At 40.1% G+C, this 22246-nt stretch overlaps 1 protein-coding gene across 1 annotated transcript; it reads left to right on the forward strand.

Moving 5' to 3' along the window:
* The first annotated feature begins 721 nt into the window (after positions 1-721).
* On the forward strand, positions 722-22224 carry LOC108064243 (lateral signaling target protein 2 homolog). The gene is made up of 5 exons (XM_017151702.3): positions 722-1325; positions 17572-17712; positions 17773-18513; positions 18954-20029; positions 20429-22224. Exons 1-5 carry the CDS (start codon positions 1290-1292, stop codon positions 21393-21395), a joined length of 2961 nt encoding a protein of 986 aa, XP_017007191.2. The 5' UTR covers positions 722-1289; the 3' UTR covers positions 21396-22224.
* The last annotated feature ends 22 nt before the right edge of the window (positions 22225-22246 follow it).

Here is a 22246-nt window from a genome sequence, read left to right on the forward strand (position 1 = left end):
AGAAAAGGTAATGCTCCAGAAGAGGGGACCTAACCCCGACAAATTATCTCCAATGAACCGCGAATTCTTAAGAATTTGCGTGCAAAAAGTACTTGTCGGTCGGCTATGGGTCTCTTGTAATTAAATTTTTAAGCTTCCGGCTTAGCTATAATATCATAAACACTTTTTCTTCTTCTGCCAAAGTTATACAAAATCTGAGATTACAGAAATCGAAGTAATGAAGGAACCAGTCACTAAAACGCCATAAAATGCTTAAGAACTTTTTATTATGATAATCAGAAGACATTGACAGAGCAATTAAAATTGACAGATTTTTATTGACAGATTTTAATATTGATAATATCAAGCTTATATTTCCGAAGGCTCTTTCTTTAAAATAAATGTTCAAATATCATAACAGTAAAAGACCGTTACACTTAAACATTTTATCGATCTTATCATTTTTGATTGAATCATCAGTATTTCCAAAGATTTTATCTCCAAGTTTTTGTATAATTTTTATAAAATTCATTAATTAATTCACTTTAATTTAAAATTAATTGAATTAACAATCTCTCAATGTTTAATGGACATTTTATATTTTAACATTTCTGTTAAAAACGTTGCACTTTAACATCTTAGGGATGGGCAATCCGAAAATGGCGAATCTAAAATATCGCTGGTATTTTGCCGATATATTAGAGCGCCACACCAAAAGCACCCAAAACCCAACATCCACGAAATACCCCACTAATTCGAAAAAAAAAACTTTGAACGCAACGCACGGACGCTGCGCTGCCGACGGAAATCGCGAAGGGCGGATGAGTGCTGCGCGAGTTTAATGGAATAGTTTGCAATTCAGTGTTCGCCCGTTTCCGCCTCCGCTGCCTCCCGAAAGGCCCAAAGGACATTCGACGCAGTTTCCGCGAGGGAAATGCAGCTCCAGTGATGAGACCGCAGAGTCACGCGTGTGGAGAGCACGAAAAGTGAGAAGAAAGAGAAGGCGAGAAGCGTAGCGACAAAAACAACAAAGGCAACGAGAGGCATTTAAACGAAATCCGCAAAAAGTGTTAAAATCAGTAATGTGCATTTAGCAGTTTGCCAAAAACAAATTGCACTGCTTTCGCTTCTTTGTTTTGTTTGGTTTGCCTCGCACGCGCTAGTGTGTGAGCCAGTGTGAGTGTGTTTGTTTGTGTGCGAGCGAGAGCAAGGACAACAAGAAAGAGGAGAAGCAGAGGGAGAGGAGAGGGATCAGGAGGAGAGGAAGCAACAACTGTGGAGCTGCAGCTGGAAAAAAACACTCTCCTGCGATGGACACGTTTCGCAAATGGCTGAACAAACCCAAGGTACAGTTGTTGTTCTCTGTTTTTTTACTTTCGCATAAATTATAAACGATAACCCGATTAGTAGTGCCCCTTATCAGTGAAAAAAAAATAAAAAACATAAGAGTGGGGCGAGCGTAATTAATTAAAGGCGAGAGAGAGGAGAGGGAGAGCAACAAATGGTGTCAAAGCAACGGTGCACGTGTGTGTGTGTGTGTTAACTGTGCCGTTGTGACGTCAGCGTTTGGCCCTGGCTCATTATAAAGCCACATAGCCCCCTCTCTCTCGCACTCTCGCAGCCAGCTGGGTTTTAACCGCATTTCATTTCCGATGATTAATTCGAATTCGCTGACGTTGCAACAACTGCATCTCAACATACTGTGTGTGTGTGTGTGAACTGCACTCTCAATTCAAATTGCAAGCACTCACAACTACACGTACTCGAAAAGTAACAACAAAAACAAATATGGCGCCAGTCCGTTCGTGTTGCAAATTACAAGCAAAAGCAGCTAAAAAGCTAAAGCCAACTAATTTATGTATCTGCGCCTGGTAATTTGGGATCTGTTCTGTTCCGCTCTTGGGGGGAATTCCCCCGTAGAAGTGGAAAATCACTCGAGAACACTGAGAGAACAATGTCAAAGCTCCAGCGATTGGAGGAGCGCCTATTTATAGAACACCACAGTAGAGCAATTCCAATTTACAGTCAAAGTTCTTGAAGATGGATTTGAAAATTCTATTTTTCACACTTGAAAACTTTGTAGATATTTTAGAATGCTTAGTACTAAACATTACCCTAAGAAAAGTGAAAAATTTTTTATTATTTTAAACAAATATTAAATTATTATATTATGAAAGCAAGTTCTTAGATAGATAGATATTTTAGGATGATTACTCCAAGAAAAGTAAGAAATTTGTATAATTTTAAACAATTATTATTATTATTACAAGTTCTTAGGGGTAATAAATATCCCTGCTACCGAAGCTCGCCTGTTTCTATTTCGGGAGCCCCCTTACTTTCGGATGTCTGGAATATACACACGGTAAATGTGAACCGCTAGACCCTAGCCTCCAAAAATAAAACGCCGATGGAGCGACTTTCGTGTCCCCTCTACCAATTTTCCTCCCGATCGGTCGTCAATCAGTCAATCCGTTTGACATTTTGATTGCCGTCGCCAGATTTCTATTTATACCATCGGGGTGTTTGGTTCAAGAGTAGGAAAAATGGAATTAGAAGCAATTTACACGCAAATCCATTAAATCAAAGGCAAACACCCTATATGGCTGTATGGATATATATTGTGTGTTTGTGCGACCTCGGTTACCTGGTGTGTTGGAGGTCAGTGTCGAGACTTTTGTGGGGTATTACGGGGAAATCGAATCAAATGGCAAACAGATGTCTGGTCTGTGGGCAGAAGGGCCTCGGATGTTTATGTTTTCGAGTGCTCAATAGCTCGATAGCTCAATAGCCGGGAAGAGCCCGCCGTATTGTATTGTCTGTATCTGTATCTGGCACTTCGATTAGATAAGATTGCGCCGAGTGGAGTGAGTGGGGATTTGCCTGCGCATCACGTTCAATAGCAGGTGATCGAAGGGGATTGGTATGTATCGATTAACGGGTGGAAAGTATCGTTTAAATCGCAGTTTGAAGTACCTTTTGGATTTACGACTATGGGCAGTATAATTACGCTTACAATTTATATTTAGTGTCTTTGTTTTCAAATGGCAAAGTGTAACTGCTGGAAAATCAAGTTTATTTACTACTTTGTTGCAGATTTCCATTCACTTGCGATTCAACATTAAAAATTAAAGAAAATATATGGTTATATTCGCATTTTCACTCGCTTCACTTGCAGATATAAATATATCCTATAATGAGGTTTTTGTATTTCCTCAGTCAAATAACTCTTTGGCCATAAATAATTGAAAACATCGTTAAGACTTCACTGCTTGATTTATTACGCTCTAAATGCATTCGGAAATTCCAATTGGCTCTGCAAAAGCGATCAAAGCAAAATGGAAATACGGTTTTCTTCGGCTTACTTTCCGGATGCCTAGTAGTTGGTTGCTCTCTACTTTGCTTTGTTAATTAACACACTTCTCTATGAGCCACCCACCCCTCGTACGCCCCCCACCAACGGTGCATGCAACTCATAAATAACGGTGAGTTTTCCTTATTTTCTTGGTGGTGGAAAATGCCTCCCAAACGAAACGGAAAATCCACACAGACGCTCTAAAGTTGCTGCTTTTCTTTCGTACTTTTCATTTGGCGTGGTGTGTGTGCAACAACTCTTTCGTCTGGCATCGGCATCACTGCTCTTCTTTTTCATTCATTGACTGCACACAATTTTTCCGCAGTTGCTTCCTGGTCTTCTCTTTTTCTTTTCTTTATTTTCCCGTCTCGTCTTTGTGATTGTGTCAACTTTCTTTCTCCTGCAAAGTGAGATTCTTTTGCCGAGGTCGCTTTTGTTGCGATTCGAAAATAAACAGAAGCAGAAACAGCCGGGGCGATAGCGTTGCCAGATGTGTCTGTGTCACAAGGCATTGCCATATCGAATTGCATAATCCGAGATTGCTTTGCATTGTGGTGTGTCAACCCTGTCCGGTGCATTCTATTGCAGAAAAAACGAGCAAACGAGCAGAGCATAGAATGAGTAATTGAAGGTGATTTTATCACGGAAAACTTTGCTGTAATACTTAAATTTACATAAGAAAAATAAATATTTTTATATTTATCTTTTCGTTGATTTAAATACTTTAGTTACTTCATTATATATTTTAAAGACAAAATTAATTTCTTATGTTGCAAGGCATTGCCATATCGGTTTACACAATTCGAGACTGCTTTGTTTTGCGGTGTGTCAACCCTGTATTCTGCATTCTATTGCATGAGTAATTGATTCGCACCCTAAAAGCGCGTCAAGTCAAGTATCCACCTACCTTTAGTAAGGGTATTGCAGTGAATGCAATTGTTTTTGCTCCGTCTGTGCATATAAATTTTCATAAAAACGAAACCGACGCCGCGGTGAAGGCAGACAAAAGGCGCGGAGAAGCCGAGACAATGGAGGCTGGGAAAGAGGCGACTGCCCCGAAACCCAGATCCCAAAAAACGCGATCGGATCCGCAGTCAATGGAACTGCCAACTGGCTGACTGGGGGCCACTCTGGAAACTCTGAAAGAAGGCGGCACGCGCCACAGGCGTCTGTAATTGATTATCTCCGATATAGCGGACTCTCGATCTTGTGGGCCCAAAACCAATAGCATTACATCACTCTCCCATATTTAATTTGCTTGCATATATACAATATATATATTCCCATCTAAACTCGTACACCCCACATATAGGAAGTATTGTACAGACGATAAAGCAAACACTTTTATAATGTTTTTTTCGCTTGCCTTTAGATACTTGATTATAAATGTTTGGCGATGAATGAATAATATATACGTAACCATGTACAATAATATAAAGCAAAAATAGTGGGTGCGGGCTGAAATTGTGTCTGCCTCTGCCTCAGTTGATCAGCATTATTGAGCACATGGCTTGGATTCAGATTTGTACTGGTTGTTGGGTCTTCCCAGCACTGAAACAAAGGCATTTATAAGGTTCTTTTTCCTCTAGCAGAATCTGAGTAATTCTTGAGCTCTTGGTATTTTTATTCGTTGATTTCTTGTTTGCCAAACGATATCTCTCGCATGTGTCTTTGCTTTGTGTGCTTGCCATAAACTCATTTGAAGTTGGCATTGAATTGTTTTATGTTTTACGGGCCGAATCGCCAAGAAACAAAAGTAAACCATAAAAAAGTGAAATCTATGGGTGGCTGGCAATGTCTGTTTTTTTGCTTTAATCGTTGATGGTTTGCCTTTTTGTTTTGTTTCTACAATTATTTTCGGTTGTTTCCCAAAAAATACTTCTCTCTCTATATCTTTGGAAGTCTCGAACTCCCCCGGTTTTTGGAGCATGTTGCAAAGGTGTGCAATTAAAGTCTGTTGCGTCGTCAGCACGAAATCGGCCATTAACACAATAAACTCTGACAGTCTGACTTGTGGCTTACAAAAATTAAAAAAAAAATTATCCACAAAACAATTAAGCATGAGCTGGCAAAATGGAAATTACAACAATAAAAGCCGTTTAACAATTGAGCCTAAGAAAGTCATGACTGGACGAGAGTAACTAGCTGAATGAACCGAGGAAAACGACGGGGAATCATGTATATATATCTCCTCAACCAGCTTTATAAAATTCACTTATTTACGCTTTCTTAACTCAAACTTGTAAAAAATAAATGAAAAGAAACAAGAGCGAAGAGTAAAAACTTTTCTGACAAAAGTGAAGGAAGCCCTGTTGTTAATGGCAACCGATTATAATGCCCATTTCTGTTTCAATGATGCGGATACAGTGCGTTTCGCAATCCTAACCACATTATGAAACGACCTTACAAGTAAATAATTACGATAAATAGAAAGATAAACACCAAAGAAACCTGTTCAGGGAGACCTATTATTACCCAAAATGTTGGGTTACTTGGTTTGTTAGCTTTTAACGCTTCTTTGGAGTATTTCGTAGTTCTAACGTGGTTTATTTTTATGAATTAAACAAGTTACATGTTACAATCATTAATCATTCAAATAAATATCAGATAAGGTGGAATAAATTAACTCAAAGAGCAGCCTTACCCCAGTTTATTCTTTCAATTTGCCCCATTTAGTGCAATCTTTACCGTATTTGTTAACACCGTGAACCGCTTTACTGTTCTGAAACCCACTGCACAATATATTACAACTCTTGTACAAATAAAGTAACTGCCTTAAGCTCATTTTCACCATCTGCGCCATGAATGGACTCGATGCGTATACGACCCGTTGGACAAGACTACTACCACTACGATGACGGGCATTAAATGCAATGCTACAATGTATCTGTAACTCGGTACTTGTGTTTGTATCTGTATCTGTGTTTTTGTTTATTTGTGGCTGTGCCTGTTGCTCGTGCCAACAACAATAACAACAACAACAATCAGTACAACAACAACGAGAGCAACCTGTTTCTTTCGGTGCATTTAATTTGGGCCATATTGACATGTGCCGCCACTGCCGGCGTCACCGTTAACGACTTTTGCTTCTGCCCGCCGCTGGCCTCAATTTCTTGAGTTCTATTCTAGTAAAGTAAAGTATAAAATAAAGCATAGCAAAGGCCACCGACTGTTAACTGCCAGCCAACATTACGAAAGTCTTGATAAACAGCATTCTGATGGAAGTCACCTGAAAGCGACTCCAATCTACTGACTGAAAGACAGACATTTGTCATTTCTAATCACTATTCAAATTATGAATTAACATGTTGATGACTGGAGGCTTACGCCTGAAATCACTAGAGTATTTTGACATACATTCGAAATGGATATTTATTGTATTTTTTCATCAGCTTTAGATATTTAATTGCAATGGAATATAAAACCCATAAGCAGCGTTCTTATGAAGGAATTTAAGATATTGCTTCAGGGTAGACATTTGTCATTTCGAATAACTATTCATATTACCAATTAACATGTCGATGAGTTTACGTATAAATCAGTATAAGAATTGTCATAGATTAGACATTGATATTATCATAATCAGAAAGCTATCATCAGATTAAAAGATAATTATGACTTGAAATTTAATTGGAATGCTTTCAACAACAATCTTTTCACAAGAAAATGACTCATAGTTAGCAAGACTAAATTCAAAAAACCATTTCTTATGACATTTTCTATCACAATTCTTGAGGTTGGGTTTTAATTCTTCCGTAATATTTGTACACTTTTTTGCGACACCTCTAATATATTACAGCATCAAATTCCACACGTTTCCACTTGAGGTCATCGCTTTGTCAATCTCTTGAGCGTAATCCACTAAAACGATAGCACGTGACCAGACTTAAGGCTTCCTCTCATTCAGCTTAACCATTTTATTTGCTTTGGATGATTTAATCAACTTGTTTTGAGAATCTTATTCCCTGACCCTGCTTCTAATTTCCCGGGGGAAATACTTATATTATAACAAAACATTAGTCGTTTCTTTTGTAACTTTTCCACTGGGGAGAGCTATAACAAATTAACACGAAATTAGTTGATAATACCGAGCACATATGTCCAGGTCCCTGGCGTCTAAGTGTTCGTGCTCCATGCGCTATTTAGTGGGTTTTAGTGACGCATTAGGTTGAGACAGGGAATATATAAGTTAAACTGATAATAAAACACAATCCACAGGCAAAGAGTGAGCATCATCAAGTATTGAAGAATTGAGCACACGAAGCTTAGTCAAAACGTGCCGATATTAGAGATCTTACAAAAATAATGACTAAGTAGGGAATATAACGTCAGACTTTGCTGACAAAACAAAGAAAAGGGAAAATTGAATTTCACAAGAACCTTTTTTTGGGTGATAATACGAAAAGAATATTCAACGGGTTTAATAGGATTATTATAACTCCTCATCAGTGCTTTATTATCATAATCGTTTAAAAATACACCCTATTTAAATGTTGAGAATTCTTTTCGATAGCCCACAAACTTATATATCAATTAATTTAAATAGAAGTAATGTCAGAATAAGTAAAATTCCACTGTTCAAACAATTTAAACCAAGCATAATCAGTATAATCTATTTAAGTTCGATTTATTTTCATTAGTTAAATAATACCGCTGATAAAGATGTACAATACAAAGCAAAACAAAATTGGGTGCTTGTTTCAGTCATGACCCAATAAGTAATATTGTTATTATTACGGCAAACAGGAAATAATTATATGCGCATGATTATGGCGATTATCATGATTTCCAGCTAAGATGTAAGGGTAATGTAAAACGTAGATTCTCGGAGAGAACTCGTATATATTAAGTCGTTATCTTAATAGCTGGGCTGCAAGCTTTCCCATGACATTAATTTCCCACTGAAACTTCGATAGATACTTCGCTGAGTAATTTTCCACTGATGCGATGCTGACAGTATAAACATACACTTCTTATTCTAAATTCTAGTGCCACCTCATCGATCGATATTCAGTTGGTGGAAAGCAAGATTGTCCGACCTTTATCGGACTATGAAACATATGTAGCCCATTTATGTCGTCTATATCTTTACATTTGCGATAAGATTGTGTTGTAACATTTCCAAAACGAAAATCAAATATTTTGCTGCACGCTCATCGCTTTGCTTGGTTGAGTTCCCTTTTTTTATGTTTGCTAGTAGCTCTCTCGGTTCGATTATTTTCTTTATTTACTCACCGTTTTGCGGAAGGCAGGGCTTGTAAATGTTGGTTAAATATTGGTTAGCAACTTAATCCGCATATTTATTCAGTAATTTCCTGTTACTGCTGCTGCTGCTGTGGGGGCAAGAAAAGTACAACAAATAAATTGAAATTACTTTACAATGTTTTTATATTGATTGTGGTCGTCGTCTGTGTGTTATCACAATCACCGACTGACGGCTGTCCATTGAGCCGAGTGATTGGTGGGGCTTAAGGCGACTTATTGATCACCTTACCCCTTCCACCGAACTGATAATTTCGTTTTTACAGGTCAAACGTGGCTTAGAAACCATCTTTCTGGGCACTCCACGATCGCGAGTCTCCTACTCATTGCTCAATTCACGACAACCAAGGTGGACCAGACCACTTGGTTCATTGGCCATCTTGGCGGGGAGATTGTGCCAAGGCAGACTACGTGTTCGCCGCCACTCCGACCAATATGTCAATTATTCGTTACGCTTTTTGCCAGACGCTCAACGCCGCAGACAGTTTCCCAAAATAAAAACGCTTTTCAAACGGCCAAATCGCCGAATGACCAAATGGCCAGCCAAACAAACAGTTCAGTCGGGGGAAAAAAGTAAAAGCGGTGAAATTTTCACATTCACATCGAGTCGATCTCCTCGAGGAGGAGTGAGTGCAATGGCCAATGGTCTGCAGCTGTGGACTTGGAAGCCACTCTCCTACTTTCGAATGGCAGCGGCTTCAATTGCGGATTGCATTACGCTTACGCCCGCCAGACACCGCCGGCCATTGCGTCCCACTTATTACCTAATCCCGATCCCCATTCCGTACTCCCCGTATTCCCCGTATTGCCCACTAAAAGACCGCCCTACGGATTGGAGCGTCTAGAGCGTCTTATCAGTTAAACAGCGTTACTTTGTTACCCTGCCGCACGGTCAAAAAAAATTACTGATATTGTTATTTTGTTCTATATATATTTAAATTAAATCCTTGACCAAAATAATAAAAGAAAAATTAATAAGAGGCGGAAAGAATTGATAATTTTAAGTTAGAGCTCAGTACTTATTTAAAAAATTAATTTATGTTTTGACTAAGGTTACAAATTTTTGTTTATTGTTTAGGATTATTTTTAGGTAGTATTATGGGTTTTTGAAATATTTTTTGTTAATTTAAAATTAAAATTTTATTTATTTTTTAATCTTTAAATTCTTTATCTCAAATCTACACACTGTGGGGTATGGAATATCTCAGTAAGTAATCTTTCAATCAACCTAAAACTTAAAGCATAATAAGGCTATTAAATATTTTCTTCGCGCATTCGAAACAAGTTGAACAAAATACTCTTAGTGAATCCATAAAACTTGCTTCCATGGAGATTAATCAATCCTAAATTTTTCGATACCGAAAAAGTGTTAAAAGTTTTTATAATTACAAAATGTATATACAAAGGTGACATGTTGTGAATAGCTAAATATTTTTTGTTGTATAATTTTCTTCAAGTGCATCGCTCTGTTGCATAAGGCGGCGAAGCGAGTCTGGGTCTTAGTTTTTTCTCGCCGTGTCTGTGGCCGGCATATCAATGAGAGGAGCGGGAGATCGGATGCGCGTGTGGACGCCAACGCCCACGTACTGCACGTACAGCTGGTCCGACCGGCACCCCAGCTCCCCGATCCCCTATCCCCTCCTGAAATCCGCCGCTTGGTTACTCAATTATCGACACTTCCGAGTGCCGGACGAACGCACTTTAACCCCCGCTGGAAAGTGAAAGCGATTTGCGGTTTATCTTCTCAGTTGTCATTGTCGGATTGGAATGGAAAAAAAAGTTGGGGGGATTATCGGGAGCAGTGTCAAGATTAATAAATACCAGTAGCAAAGGTTTGCAGCCAATAAGCTCCAAGGGGAGCAAAAGATGAAGCCGTAGAAAAATCGGTTGGGGATTCAATTCCACATTTCGATACGCACACGGCTCCAAAAAGGTGGAAAGTCATCCCTCAAGTTTAAGGTTAATCTGATTATAGTGCTACTGAAATTACAGTATCTTCACTGAAGGCGAGAAAGTTGGGTGACTTTTTTAAATCTTTACTATTTAATAAAATGTATTGTAAATAAATATCTACTTTTATGCATTTTTGGATTTATTTTAAATTAAATAATAAACCGTATAATTTCGCAAATAGTTTGATTTTAAAGATCTTAATCATTTAATGCAAATAATATAACTGGAATCAACCTGTTGATCCGATAATATAAAGACAAAGGAAAAATAAAATAAAAACAGAAACGCAAAAAGCAAAAGAGCTGTGACAAAGTGATTTAAAAATGTGAGCTCCGATTGGCCTCTGTTTATCATCGATTGCGACACATTTTCGGGGCCTCATGAATATGCAATGGGGTTGATGATGAGGCGACCTCTTTCTCCGCCCGATTTCCCCCCTCCCTCGCCCACAATCGCTCCTCTTTCTCCGCTCTTTAGGGTCCCCCCCGCCCATCCATTATTATCCAATTTATTTAATGGCTTTTATTGGCATTCGTCTCTTGGGCGCATTTTGTCATCTCTTCCGCATTGATTTGCCTTCGCCAGCTGTTTTCCACACTCTTATTTTGCTTTTGCCCTTCTGCTTCTGCATTTACATTGGGTAATTTCGATATGCAAATTTTCCGTTCGATTTGTTAAGAAATTGAATTCATTATGACATAATAAATAAAAACAAAAAAAGTCCACTGGTTTGGCTGGATACGATCAGAGTATCGAATTGGAAATAAAGTGTTAATTTTGTGGACAACCGAATGGTTCGTTCAACTCTTTGCAGTTTACCGAAAATAAAAATCCTTTAAGCGACTTCCGGTTTATCCGTTTAGCAAGGGTTATACACTCGTAATTTGTATAATTTACTTGGGCACTTTGTTTGCTCAGAGTTGAATGCACCCGCGGATAATAATTCGGTTTATTTCGGTACGGTTTATGGTGTTTTTGTGAGGGATTCGCGCGCAGTTGCAGATTTGAATTTTGTATTTCTTGGTTTCCAATCATTATCTTTTCCGTTAAGTCCTTCATAAAGAGTTTCCGTTGTTCCCTTTTTGTTGTCGTCTGCATATATATATTTGTACAAATGGAAACATTTATATATATAGGCTGGCTATATCGGCTGTGTTGATATTGAATCTTTATATTTACGCGAGTAGCTTTCATTTGTTTATCAAGCTCATTTATTTATATACGATTTGACCGTGACTCAGTTTTCACTTGGTCTATCTCTTTCTGTCTGCTGGCTTGTTTGCTTTATAGGGGGATACAGCGAATTTCCCATTAATCCATCCGTTAAATATGTTGTAATACAATTTTAAGGCTTTTCGAGGGTCCCCAAAAGAGAAATTCCCCATATGCATCGCCTTACTCATACGAATAGCTGCTTAACCGATTCCTGGAATTCAATCTTTCGAGTGGTTTTCCCCTTTATCACAGGCCCAGTAAAAAGGTGATACCTATATGTGTACTATTGATATGTATTACAGGTTCTATATATTTTTCACACACTTTTGAACAATTGTTTTCATTGTTTTAACTGCGACGCATTTTCTGATACTTTTTATTGCCGGTTAATAATAGTAAGAAAACAATAATTTATCTTATCTTAGCGTGTTCTGATTCTCAAATTCCATTGAAATGCAAATGGTACCTTAGTATTTATTTCAAAGTGTTAGCCCTTTTAATAAATATTTTATTTTGTTTAAAAAATGGGATTTTATTTTGGAATTTCATTTATTTCGCATGGCAAATTCACGTGAATTTGTTTTCATTTATTGACTGTGAAATGTTAGATGGGAATTATGAAGAATTTGCCACTTTTAGCACTTGCAATTGATGTTTGAAATTTCCTCCAATTAAATTAGGCGCTTAATTTGCAGTTTGAGATGCGGGAATTGTGCAGAAATTGAATTCAATTGATGATCGGTAGTTCCCAGCTCTCAGGAGGTATTTTTTCCAGACGTATCTCAATTAACCGATGACAGCAGGTGCCGGGTGGTGCCAAATTGAATCGTTACGGGGGTCGTGACACTTGGCCTGCGACTCACCTCATTGGCCATTTTTAGACACTGTTGTTCTCAATTGGCGAATGTCTAATTGAAATTAAAACGAAGCCAACAGCTGTCAAAAAGTGAAAAATATTCAATGTCAAGTGCGTGTGTTTCAGCCGAGTCCTTTGCGTCAGCAAACTCGTCCTGCCTTTGGTCCTTCGAGTGCAAAAAGCCTTGGGGGCAATAAGGCCAGATATTCAGATATTCGCATAGATACACTGTCAGCCTGTCTCGCCTGCGTGTCCTTGCCGTTGGCTGCCCTCAAGGATAACTGGGGTGGCGAAGGGGTGGAAAAACCAGCCGCCTGTTGCGCGTGTCGAGGTCACCACTACGGACATCTGTGACGTCAGGCAGATGTCCTTATGGTCAGTTGTTGAAAATCACAGAAAATTACCGTTTTGAGCTGAATAATAATTTAATTTTCATTTTGTATAAATTATTAGATTCTCAGTAAAATGTATTACTTTTTAACTTAAAATTAGTCAACTCGTGTCTGTTAAATTTCTTTACATGACCTCTTTATTTAACAAAGTGGGCTCACTTATTGTTAAAAATAATAAAGAAAACTTAAATGGGTTTTAATGTTATCTCAAGTCATAAAATACTTAGTTTGCCGTTTGGGCCTCTTAAAAACTTCTCATATTTATGGACCAGCTTTTTGTCTCCTACAATTTTCGCCTGTATTTCCATATTTAATATTCATTTATTCGTTTTGCAATTAGAAAGTTAAACTCATAATATCTCATTGCTCTTAATGGACGGCTTTAACCGTAAATACTTCCCCTTATGATTTGCGTTTTGTGTTCACTTAGACGCAATTTGTTTTCTTTCTCAGCTGGAATTGAAAGTGGTTCTCACCCACATCATCGAGTTGAGCAGCAAATTTGGTTTCACCTCCATATGTGTGATACGACTCTATATCTCTAGATGTCTATATGGTGTTTCTGTTATCGTCCGTAAACAGCAACTTGCTCACAGATGAGGGGAGGGGTTACTCACCCTTAATTAGCTGATTGAACACAAACCAGTTGAAACAACAATTAAAATACTTGACAAAGGCAGTTTCCAGCCGGGCGTTATGCAAATATGTATAGCTTGGTGGATAAACACAAATGTGCTCAGATATATTAACAAAGTCACAGATATTAATCCAAAGGTGTGGTCTGTTTTACGGGGTAAACAGTGTCAAAGAACTTTTGCTGCTAACAACAAATGCTGTTTTGCTACACTTCGCACTGCCAATCAATTTCTCAAATGTTTGTCTTCTTTCTACCTGAATTTAAACTTACCTGAATATAAAGTGCAAATAAAGGTACCTAATATTTTATCACGACTGTTGCAAACATTTTCCATATTCAAGTGGCTCGTTGTGATTGCGATTCGCAATGAATAAATCACGAAGCTTCATTTCCTCTCTTGTTGGCCAAAATTTATATATACGTTTTAGCTTCGCAAGAAGTGCCATCGCAATCCTTGGAGTCTCGTCTCCTCCCCCAAACTTCTGCTCCTCGTTTAGCTTGGCTCGAAACAAGCTTAAAATTTTTAATTACCATTTAACTTTTGCCTTTTTGTCAGCCGCTGTTGCCGGGGTTTTTAACTCTTTAATTACATTTGGGATTTAGCTAAATATTTTATGTATTTATGAGGCATGTAAATGGCTTTTGATAATAATTCATTATTAACTTCAAGGCTAAGTAAATGCCGCTTAACGGTGCGGAATATTGTGACACGGCTTTAAGGAGTCTTTGCTATTAAAGGTTAAATATATTTCGAAAATATAATAATAATATTTCTTATCATAAATACTTTAAATAAATTAGAATTTCTTAAACATGGTATTATAGTTAGTTCCCCCCAGATATTAAAGGAATTATTTCTTTTTCTTATCAACTAAAGGCGTTCTTTCCTTATCCACTTTATATGGAGCCATTTCATATATGGAACTTCCAGAACCTCCGATCCTAACCCCTCTCACAACCAGTTGGTTTCCAAATTGCGACGCTAATTAATGGCTACGACGACTGGCACTTACAAAAAGTGGCTGGCGTCGACAACGTTTTGGCCAGCGTCGTCATGACGGCCAACAGAATATCAGAATATGGGAACGAGAACGGGAATTCCACGGGGGGGCAGGCAGAGGTGGTTTCTTGGGCAGTCATTGAACTATTTACGCATGGCCTTGCTCAATTTATATAATTTATAATTCTCAATTAGATTTCTTATTCGTTTCTGCTTCTGCTACGGCTATGGCTTTGCCATTCCCCATAAAGTCTAAAAAAACAGAGAGTCAAAACACACGCCAAAATAAACCTCAAACATTTTTAGAGCTTTGCCCATTTAATTGTTGTGTAAACAAATGGCAAAACAACAAAAGGAAAACAAACTTTACCCTTGGGCCTATGACGAAATGTAAAAGAAACAAAACGAATACGATATTCTGCATCGATTCGTCGAATCGCGTGGGGTGATTCATTCATGACCACTCACTTGCATTGGCTCATATGGAATCATTATTACTTTTTCATATTTCATGGCGTAACTGCACGGAGAAAAAATTCGAAAATACTGATAAATTCAAAATAAATTTCTTACTGTGTAATAAATGCATTTATTAACTTTTTTAAATGTAAATAAAATGTTGAAAATATTATTAGCCATCTCAAAATGTGTAATACAAAATATTGTCAATTTTGGTCTATAAAGTGTATGTTATCTATGAGTAATTAATTGATAAATCTGAAATCATTTAAAAATAAATTATTATTTCTAAGATTTTTAATATTCCATGACTTTTTCTCCGTGTGGAAATCCAACTAGTATTGTAATTAGCCTTTGTTGTGGCACAAATTTCCCTTGAACAATTCGCCAGCTATACAAGCTATATAGTATACTCGTATTCGAATGTGAGTTAAAGTTTCCTCAAACACCTCGAACCTCCGGCTCACTGAATTGACTACTCACTAACTCACAGCCCAGCGATAAACCTGCCAAACTGCGCAGTTTTCAGTTTTGAGTTTTGAGGCGGGGAGTCAACGCTTTTGAGACTCTCGGACCCGACGTGTTTACCTTTATAATAAACACATTTCGTTTCGTGCATTTGTTTCCTTTCCACCACGGCCAGCTGCTAGCTGCTCTTGCCGCTTTCAATATTTAAGCAGAGCACATATGCGAAACACTGAAACAACTGAACTCAACTCAACTGAACAACTCACACAAAAGCCCGGTGAAAACAAGTTCAGCCGCCGATAACTTGCTTTATCGCCTGGGTCTCCTCCGTACTCTTCCCTCTTCTTTATTTTTATTTTGTCCGTTGAATCTCGTGCGATTTGTTGGGGTTGGCAGCCCCGCTTAAGTAGAGCCACGTGATTTAATGGATCATTGAGATTTCAGGCACACTTGCAGCCCAGCAAACCCACTTGTTGCATGTTGGATGGGAAAAAGCTCATCTAAGATTGCATCATCTCGATAGGTAGGCTTCCTCTTTGCTGTTTCTTATATGAGGCATAAAATTGTTATTCGTAGTATCAGCTTACAGCATAGATTGCGACATCAATGGTAGTGATCTTATAGCGGCGATCAAACGAGTAGTAATAGAACTAAATTTAAAATATTTTGTATAAAATATAAAGTAATTGCCAAAAAAGTTAAAAGTTTATTATCATCATTAAATTATATCAGTGAAATAAAAAATAGGCCAGGACAACTCTGCGTATGGGTAATGTTTTTATTCATTTAAATAAATCCTATTTTATTTGTAGAATACATTTTTTACCTATAACATTCTATTAATTCCCTATGCACCCAGAAAAATGATGGACAACATTTTAGGTCATGCATAGCCTAAAACATTTTAAATGGACTAAAAGTTCATTTTTAGGTCATGTACTGCCTAAAAATTTTAATTTTTGGTATATTTGCCCTACTATTTAGGTCCCGTATAGCCTAATATTTTAGGTCATCGTAGGCCTTAAAATTAATGCATTTTACCTAAAAAAATTTGCACGGAACTGTGATACCGTTCTAGCGACGCTATAATTCCCAACCAGTTATAGCGCGGCTTGCATGGTAACCCACTTCGATCGTTGAATAAAACAGCGATTTCACTGCTGAACAGTGAAGCCTCTTCGCTCGTTTTTGTGTGTTGGAATAATGACGACTTCTTGAAGACTAAGCCGACACTGACCTCGAGTTAGCTATAAATTTCTCTGTATTTACTTTATAATATGAAACATTTTTCAGTACAAATTTTTAGGCCAAAGAAAGCCTAAAATTTTGGATAGGGGTTTTCTCATATTTTAAGGCAGCGTATTACCTAAAATCTAGGCCAAAAATTACCCCATTTTAGGCCATTAATGGCCTAACATTTTAGGTTATACAATCCTAAATTTTAGGCCATTCAAGGACTTAGCTCCAGTTTTAGGCCAATTTTACCTAAGTTCTAGGCCATTTTTTGACATTTTAGGTCATTTTTTTTTCTGGGTGTGGAATTTATAAAAACCCATTTTGCTAAAATAAATATTGCAAAATAATCTATTTCGGTACTCTCGTTCTTATCGCAAAGTGTGATTTATTATTGCGAACAACAGTGTAAGTCCCCAATATTTACATACGTGATTTGTGGATCTGTTGTGAAATCAACGAAAATTAGTGGTGCTAATTCAGCCGGTCGTCTGTGTGACTGGATGATAGCTTCTACGTGTTTAGTGGCTCGTTGAGTCATTCTTATCGCCTTTCGGCCATCGGCCATGTACAACCCAATCCCATAACCCCCACAACCCACTACCCACTGCATTTCTCACACGATCCCTCAAGTTCAGCGAGATTGCCCATAATAATTTGTTGCACTTGGCAAAGCGATAAGCCGTTGGGGGAAACCGGGAAGGGGTCACCGCTTATCTACGACCAGTTACTCATCCAAATTGCATCTCCATTTTATTTTTACAGGCTGATGACAAATCACTGCTGGCCCGCTTCTTTCATGCGGATCGATCCCTCACAGCGGTGGCCAGCGAATTGGACAGCTTCGATGGACGAGCGGAACCGGATAGATGCACCAGACTGGTCAGCAGATTGCGACAGAATCAGGTGGGTTTTCAAGAATAATATAATGAAATATAATAATAATACGTATGTTTATTTCCTTAGGACAAAGTGCTGGCCATCACGAACTTGATAATGGAGGAGCTGCTCGGCGAAGATCGCGATCCTCGCGCCTTTCGCGCCAAGTTTCCCGAGGAGGTGCTGCAGGAGAATCTGGCCGGGCAGCTGTGGTTCGGCGCCGAGTGCCTGGCGGCTGGGTCCTCGATCATGAACCGGGAGTCGGAGAGCAAGGAGATGCGCCCCTTGGCCCAGGCGGTGACCAAGAGCCTGGGCAATGTGCGTGTGCTGCTCAGGGATCAGTGTCTGAAGAACAATGTACCGAATAGCAAGACACTGCATCTGGATCTGAATGATTCCACCACTGAGCAGCTGTACGAGAGTCTAAAGATCTTCGACCGACTCTTTGCCGAGTTCGAATTGAGCTATGTGAGCGCCATGGTGCAGGTGAAGTCGCGTCATGAGTACGAGATGCAGCAGTGGATAGGTGTGCTCTTCTCGGAGACACTGCAGCGAGCTCTGAAGATCGGACTGCTCGACCAGGACATGGTGGATGCCTTCGATCCGGGCCTGATGTTCTCCATTCCGCGGCTGGCCATTGTTGCCGGTTTGGTGGTCTATGCCAAGGGACCACTTAACATGGATATGCCCGGTGATCAGCTCTCCGAGATGTTCCGTCCCTTCCGCACCATTCTCATCAAGATTCGCGATCTCCTGCGCAACCTCAACAACCAGGAACTGTATCAGCTGGAGAAGCTGCTGTGCACCAATGAGGATATCAACACTAAGGTGGGTTTGGATTAGAGCTTTGCATGAATGGATTCAATGAATTACTTTGAATTTTTTGTTTTATATGAATGAATAAATTAGAATGATTTTAATATATTCCGAAATATTTTAAACGACAATTTCTTTAGAAGAAGAAAAGCCCATAATTTTGTGATTAAATCTGCCTGAATTATATTTTTTATGCAGCTAACATTGATTTTTTAAAAATTTTCCATTTCTTGTTCTTGCACAAAAAAAATATGACAAATTAAAAAATTCATTCAATTCGAAATGAATTAGAAAATCATTCAATTTATTTTACATAGAATTGAATTAAACAAATTAGAAATTTTATGGCATACTATTATAAAACAAAAATTGAATGATTCACGCAGGGCTCTAGTTTGGACTTTTATCAACTGGAAATTGTATATTAAATTTGTTTTTTATTTTTATAACAGGTGCCCCTTGGTTCCAGCAGCATTGAGGCGCCCAGTCCGGAGCACAGCTCCAATCCTACGACGAGCAGCAGTCAAAACCACACCAACAACAACATCAGTAGCACAGCCACCACCACAGCAACCACGGGGACAACGAATACGCACAGGACTGTGGAGCGGCTGGTGGATCAGCGAAACAACAATAATAGCAACATTAGTACCACTCCCGTCGTGGAGGAAGCTACATTGCGCTCTCCGTCCATGTTGTCGCTGTCGCCCACCAGCACGCCCACCGCCTCGCCCGCCCCCTCGCCCACGCCCTCGCACTCGATAGCCTCCACTTCATCGGCGGCCACCAGCTCCACAAATCCCCCGGCGGACTGGAGCGATGGCGATGATGAGGAGGACGAGGATGACGAGGATATCGATGAGGATGAGGAGGATCTAGAAAGCAGCGACGATGACACGGACGAGGAGCAGCTGCTCAAGGACATTGTGGCCGCTGACTGTGCCTCCGGTTACCTCATACCCAACACCAATTTAGGGAATTTGCTGCAGCCCCAGGAGGTTCCTCTCACGGACAACTTCGTGGCCAGCGAAGATGACGAGTACGGAACGGGGGAGCAGCACCAGGGTCGCGCCGCCGAGGAGGAGGAGGAGGAGCCCAGCACCAGTGCTGCCATGCTGGCGGCCACCCGCACTTTGCAGCGGCTGCGCCTGCCCAGCAGCGACAGCACCGATCCTCTGGCCGAGCCCACGACAATCAAGGCGTCCGAGGAGCAGATGCAGCAGCCAGCCCTGTCCAGCGGACGTCACAGTCAGCGGTATCATCAACGGCACCACCATCACCACCAGCACCACCATCATCATCACCAGCATCACTCACATCAGCAGCACCACCACCGGCAGACGCATCCCCATCCGCATCGCACAACGCGCAGTGGTCGCAAGCGTTGCAGCCTGGAGGCGCCGGAGGCGGAGGCCAGTCAGCCGGAGAGGGAGCAGAACCTGGCCAGCGGCGATACCAGTGCCGCCTCCTCGCTTTCGGACGACGTGTCGCTGGCCATGCGCAACACCACGGCGCGGCTCAAGTTCAAGTGAGTGGGGGTTATTAAATACATTAAAAACTAGGATTCTAATTAAGTAACTGTAGTTTCTTTGCCTTCAACTCGGCATTATTATTTCTTGAAGGTGAAATAGATTTTGTTTGCCTATACTTATAGCATTTAATGAGTCATTAATTAAACTGTTCTAAGAATACGATTATTATATGTGGTATTTGATTGCTCATAAAGTAACCATTTATGTATATATAAAAGCTGATAATTTTACTCAAGAAACATAATTAAAGCATTATCGCTATGTTATTCAAAGAACCTTCACACAGCTAAAAGTTAGAAGCCAAGATTATATTTAGTTTTGAAAATACCTTGAAGCTTAGTTAAGTTATGCTTTTAAATTGAAACACTATAACTAATTCATTTTCCATTTACCAGGAGCACCGAGAACCTGCTGCACCGCCTGTTTGTCTGCATCGCCGGCGTTGCTGACCAGCTGCAAACGAACTTCGCCTCCGATCTGCGCCAGATTCTGCGCAGCGTGTTCCTCATGAACATGTCGTCCGCCCAGGAGGAGATCGACATACCGGAAAAGACAAAGGAGTCGGAGCTGTTCGAGTTCCGGGCCTCCGAGAACGATGTGATACAGGAGAGCGCCGGCTCCAACCAAAGCATTTACTCAGCGGAGGAGGTGAATCCCGAGCTGGACAATGTGTTCAGCGCCGGTGGTGGTCAGGCCACTGGCCAGCGCCATTCCGCCGGCGCCAGTATGCAGCGAAATAATACCATCGATCTGGCGAGTCAGCCTGCTAGCGAAGGAGGAAGTCCCAGTGGAGCAGCGATGGTTACGAGCCGATCACATGTGACGCGCAGCCGGAGTCTCGGGGATCAGGAGGCGGCCAGTTCGGTAGCCAGTTTGCGTCAGCAGGAGCAGCAAGAGCAGCAGCAGCAGTTGCAGATTCAGCTGCAGCGGCAGCGCAACAATTCCGTGGGCAGCAACACGCCCTCCAGCGCCTCCTCCACGAGCTCCAGCTCCGAGCAGAATTCCCCGGTGAGCGCCCCAAGGAGCGGCAGTCGCCGGCGCCTGCAGAGCAACAACGAAACCCAGATGCCCTCGTCGGCCACACTGTCGCCGCCCGCTTGGATTCCCGACGGCAAGGCACCGCGTTGCATGGCCTGCCAGACGCCCTTCACTGCCTTCCGGCGGCGTCACCATTGTCGCAACTGCGGCGGCGTCTTTTGCGGCGTCTGCTCGAATGCCTCAGCTCCGCTACCTAAATACGGACTGACCAAGGCGGTGCGCGTCTGCCGCGATTGCTATGTGCGCGAGGTGCGCTCGGGAATCCAGGGCGTCGGCGTCCAGGGAGTCCAGAGTGTCCAGAGCGTCCAGGCCTCCGCCTCTTAGGATTGGCCAATGGCGCTAGCCGGCGCAGCTGACGACCAAAATGGAGGAAAAGCAAACTGTGAATCGCAATTGTTCCGCAAACATTGTTTTCTTTATTTTATACGTAATCCTAATCCTAATGATAATCCCAATCCCATGCAAGGGGGCCACATGACCACAGCCAGGGCTCGCGCATATAGATCGTATATATATTAAATATATATATAACCAATAGCTATATATATTTTTTATTTCCAAAACAATGACCAACTCTAAGCGTCTGTACTAAAACGACATTTGTTCATATCAAAGGATAGCTTGCATTTTTAAGAATATCACATTTTGTTTTCTGTTCTTCGTTTTCGTTTTTTTCGGGGCTTAGGGAGGCACCTTTTAATTTCTACGCGTAAGCTTTAACTTTGCAAAATCGTTTGTCACTAGCCAAGGCCTTAACTATATATTGCAGTTAGAGATATTGATAAATGTATATTTTTCTAGCGTTGAGTATCATGCTGATTAGTAGCCGTTAATTGTAGCAGAAATTTTTGCGAAACATTTTTTGTGATTTATCGTAATTTAATATGTATTAATTCGCCTATGTTAAATCGTTTCTATCTGACCCTAGCTGGAATAAATAAATAAGTACGTAGATATGTATGTGGCAAGATGAAATCCTTAAATTGAATTTCAACAATAATAACAACAACTTCATTACCACTAAAGATAAACATATATATATATATATTTTCTGATTCAAACTTGTATAAAGAGTGTAACAAACGAGAAATCTGTATATTGAGTTTAAGATATATACGCAATTTTATGCTTAAATAAAAATCAATCAAATCAACTTGTTTTTTCTATTTCTCATG

Source organism: Drosophila takahashii, chromosome 3R, assembly GCF_030179915.1.
Source record: "Drosophila takahashii strain IR98-3 E-12201 chromosome 3R, DtakHiC1v2, whole genome shotgun sequence".
Lineage (NCBI taxonomy): Eukaryota > Metazoa > Arthropoda > Insecta > Diptera > Drosophilidae > Drosophila > Drosophila takahashii.

What these genes read in the sequence shown, in the direction of transcription:
- LOC108064243 (XM_017151702.3), top strand. Translation starts at nt 1,290, where the DNA reads ATGGACACGTTTCGCAAATGGCTGAACAAACCCAAG. An exon ending in AATGGCTGAACAAACCCAAG is followed by an intron (nt 1,326 to 17,571) that starts GTACAGTTGTTG and finishes TTATTTTTACAG; the next exon opens with GCTGATGACAAATCACTGCT. An exon ending in ACGGCGCGGCTCAAGTTCAA is followed by an intron (nt 20,030 to 20,428) that starts GTGAGTGGGGGT and finishes TCCATTTACCAG; the next exon opens with GAGCACCGAGAACCTGCTGC.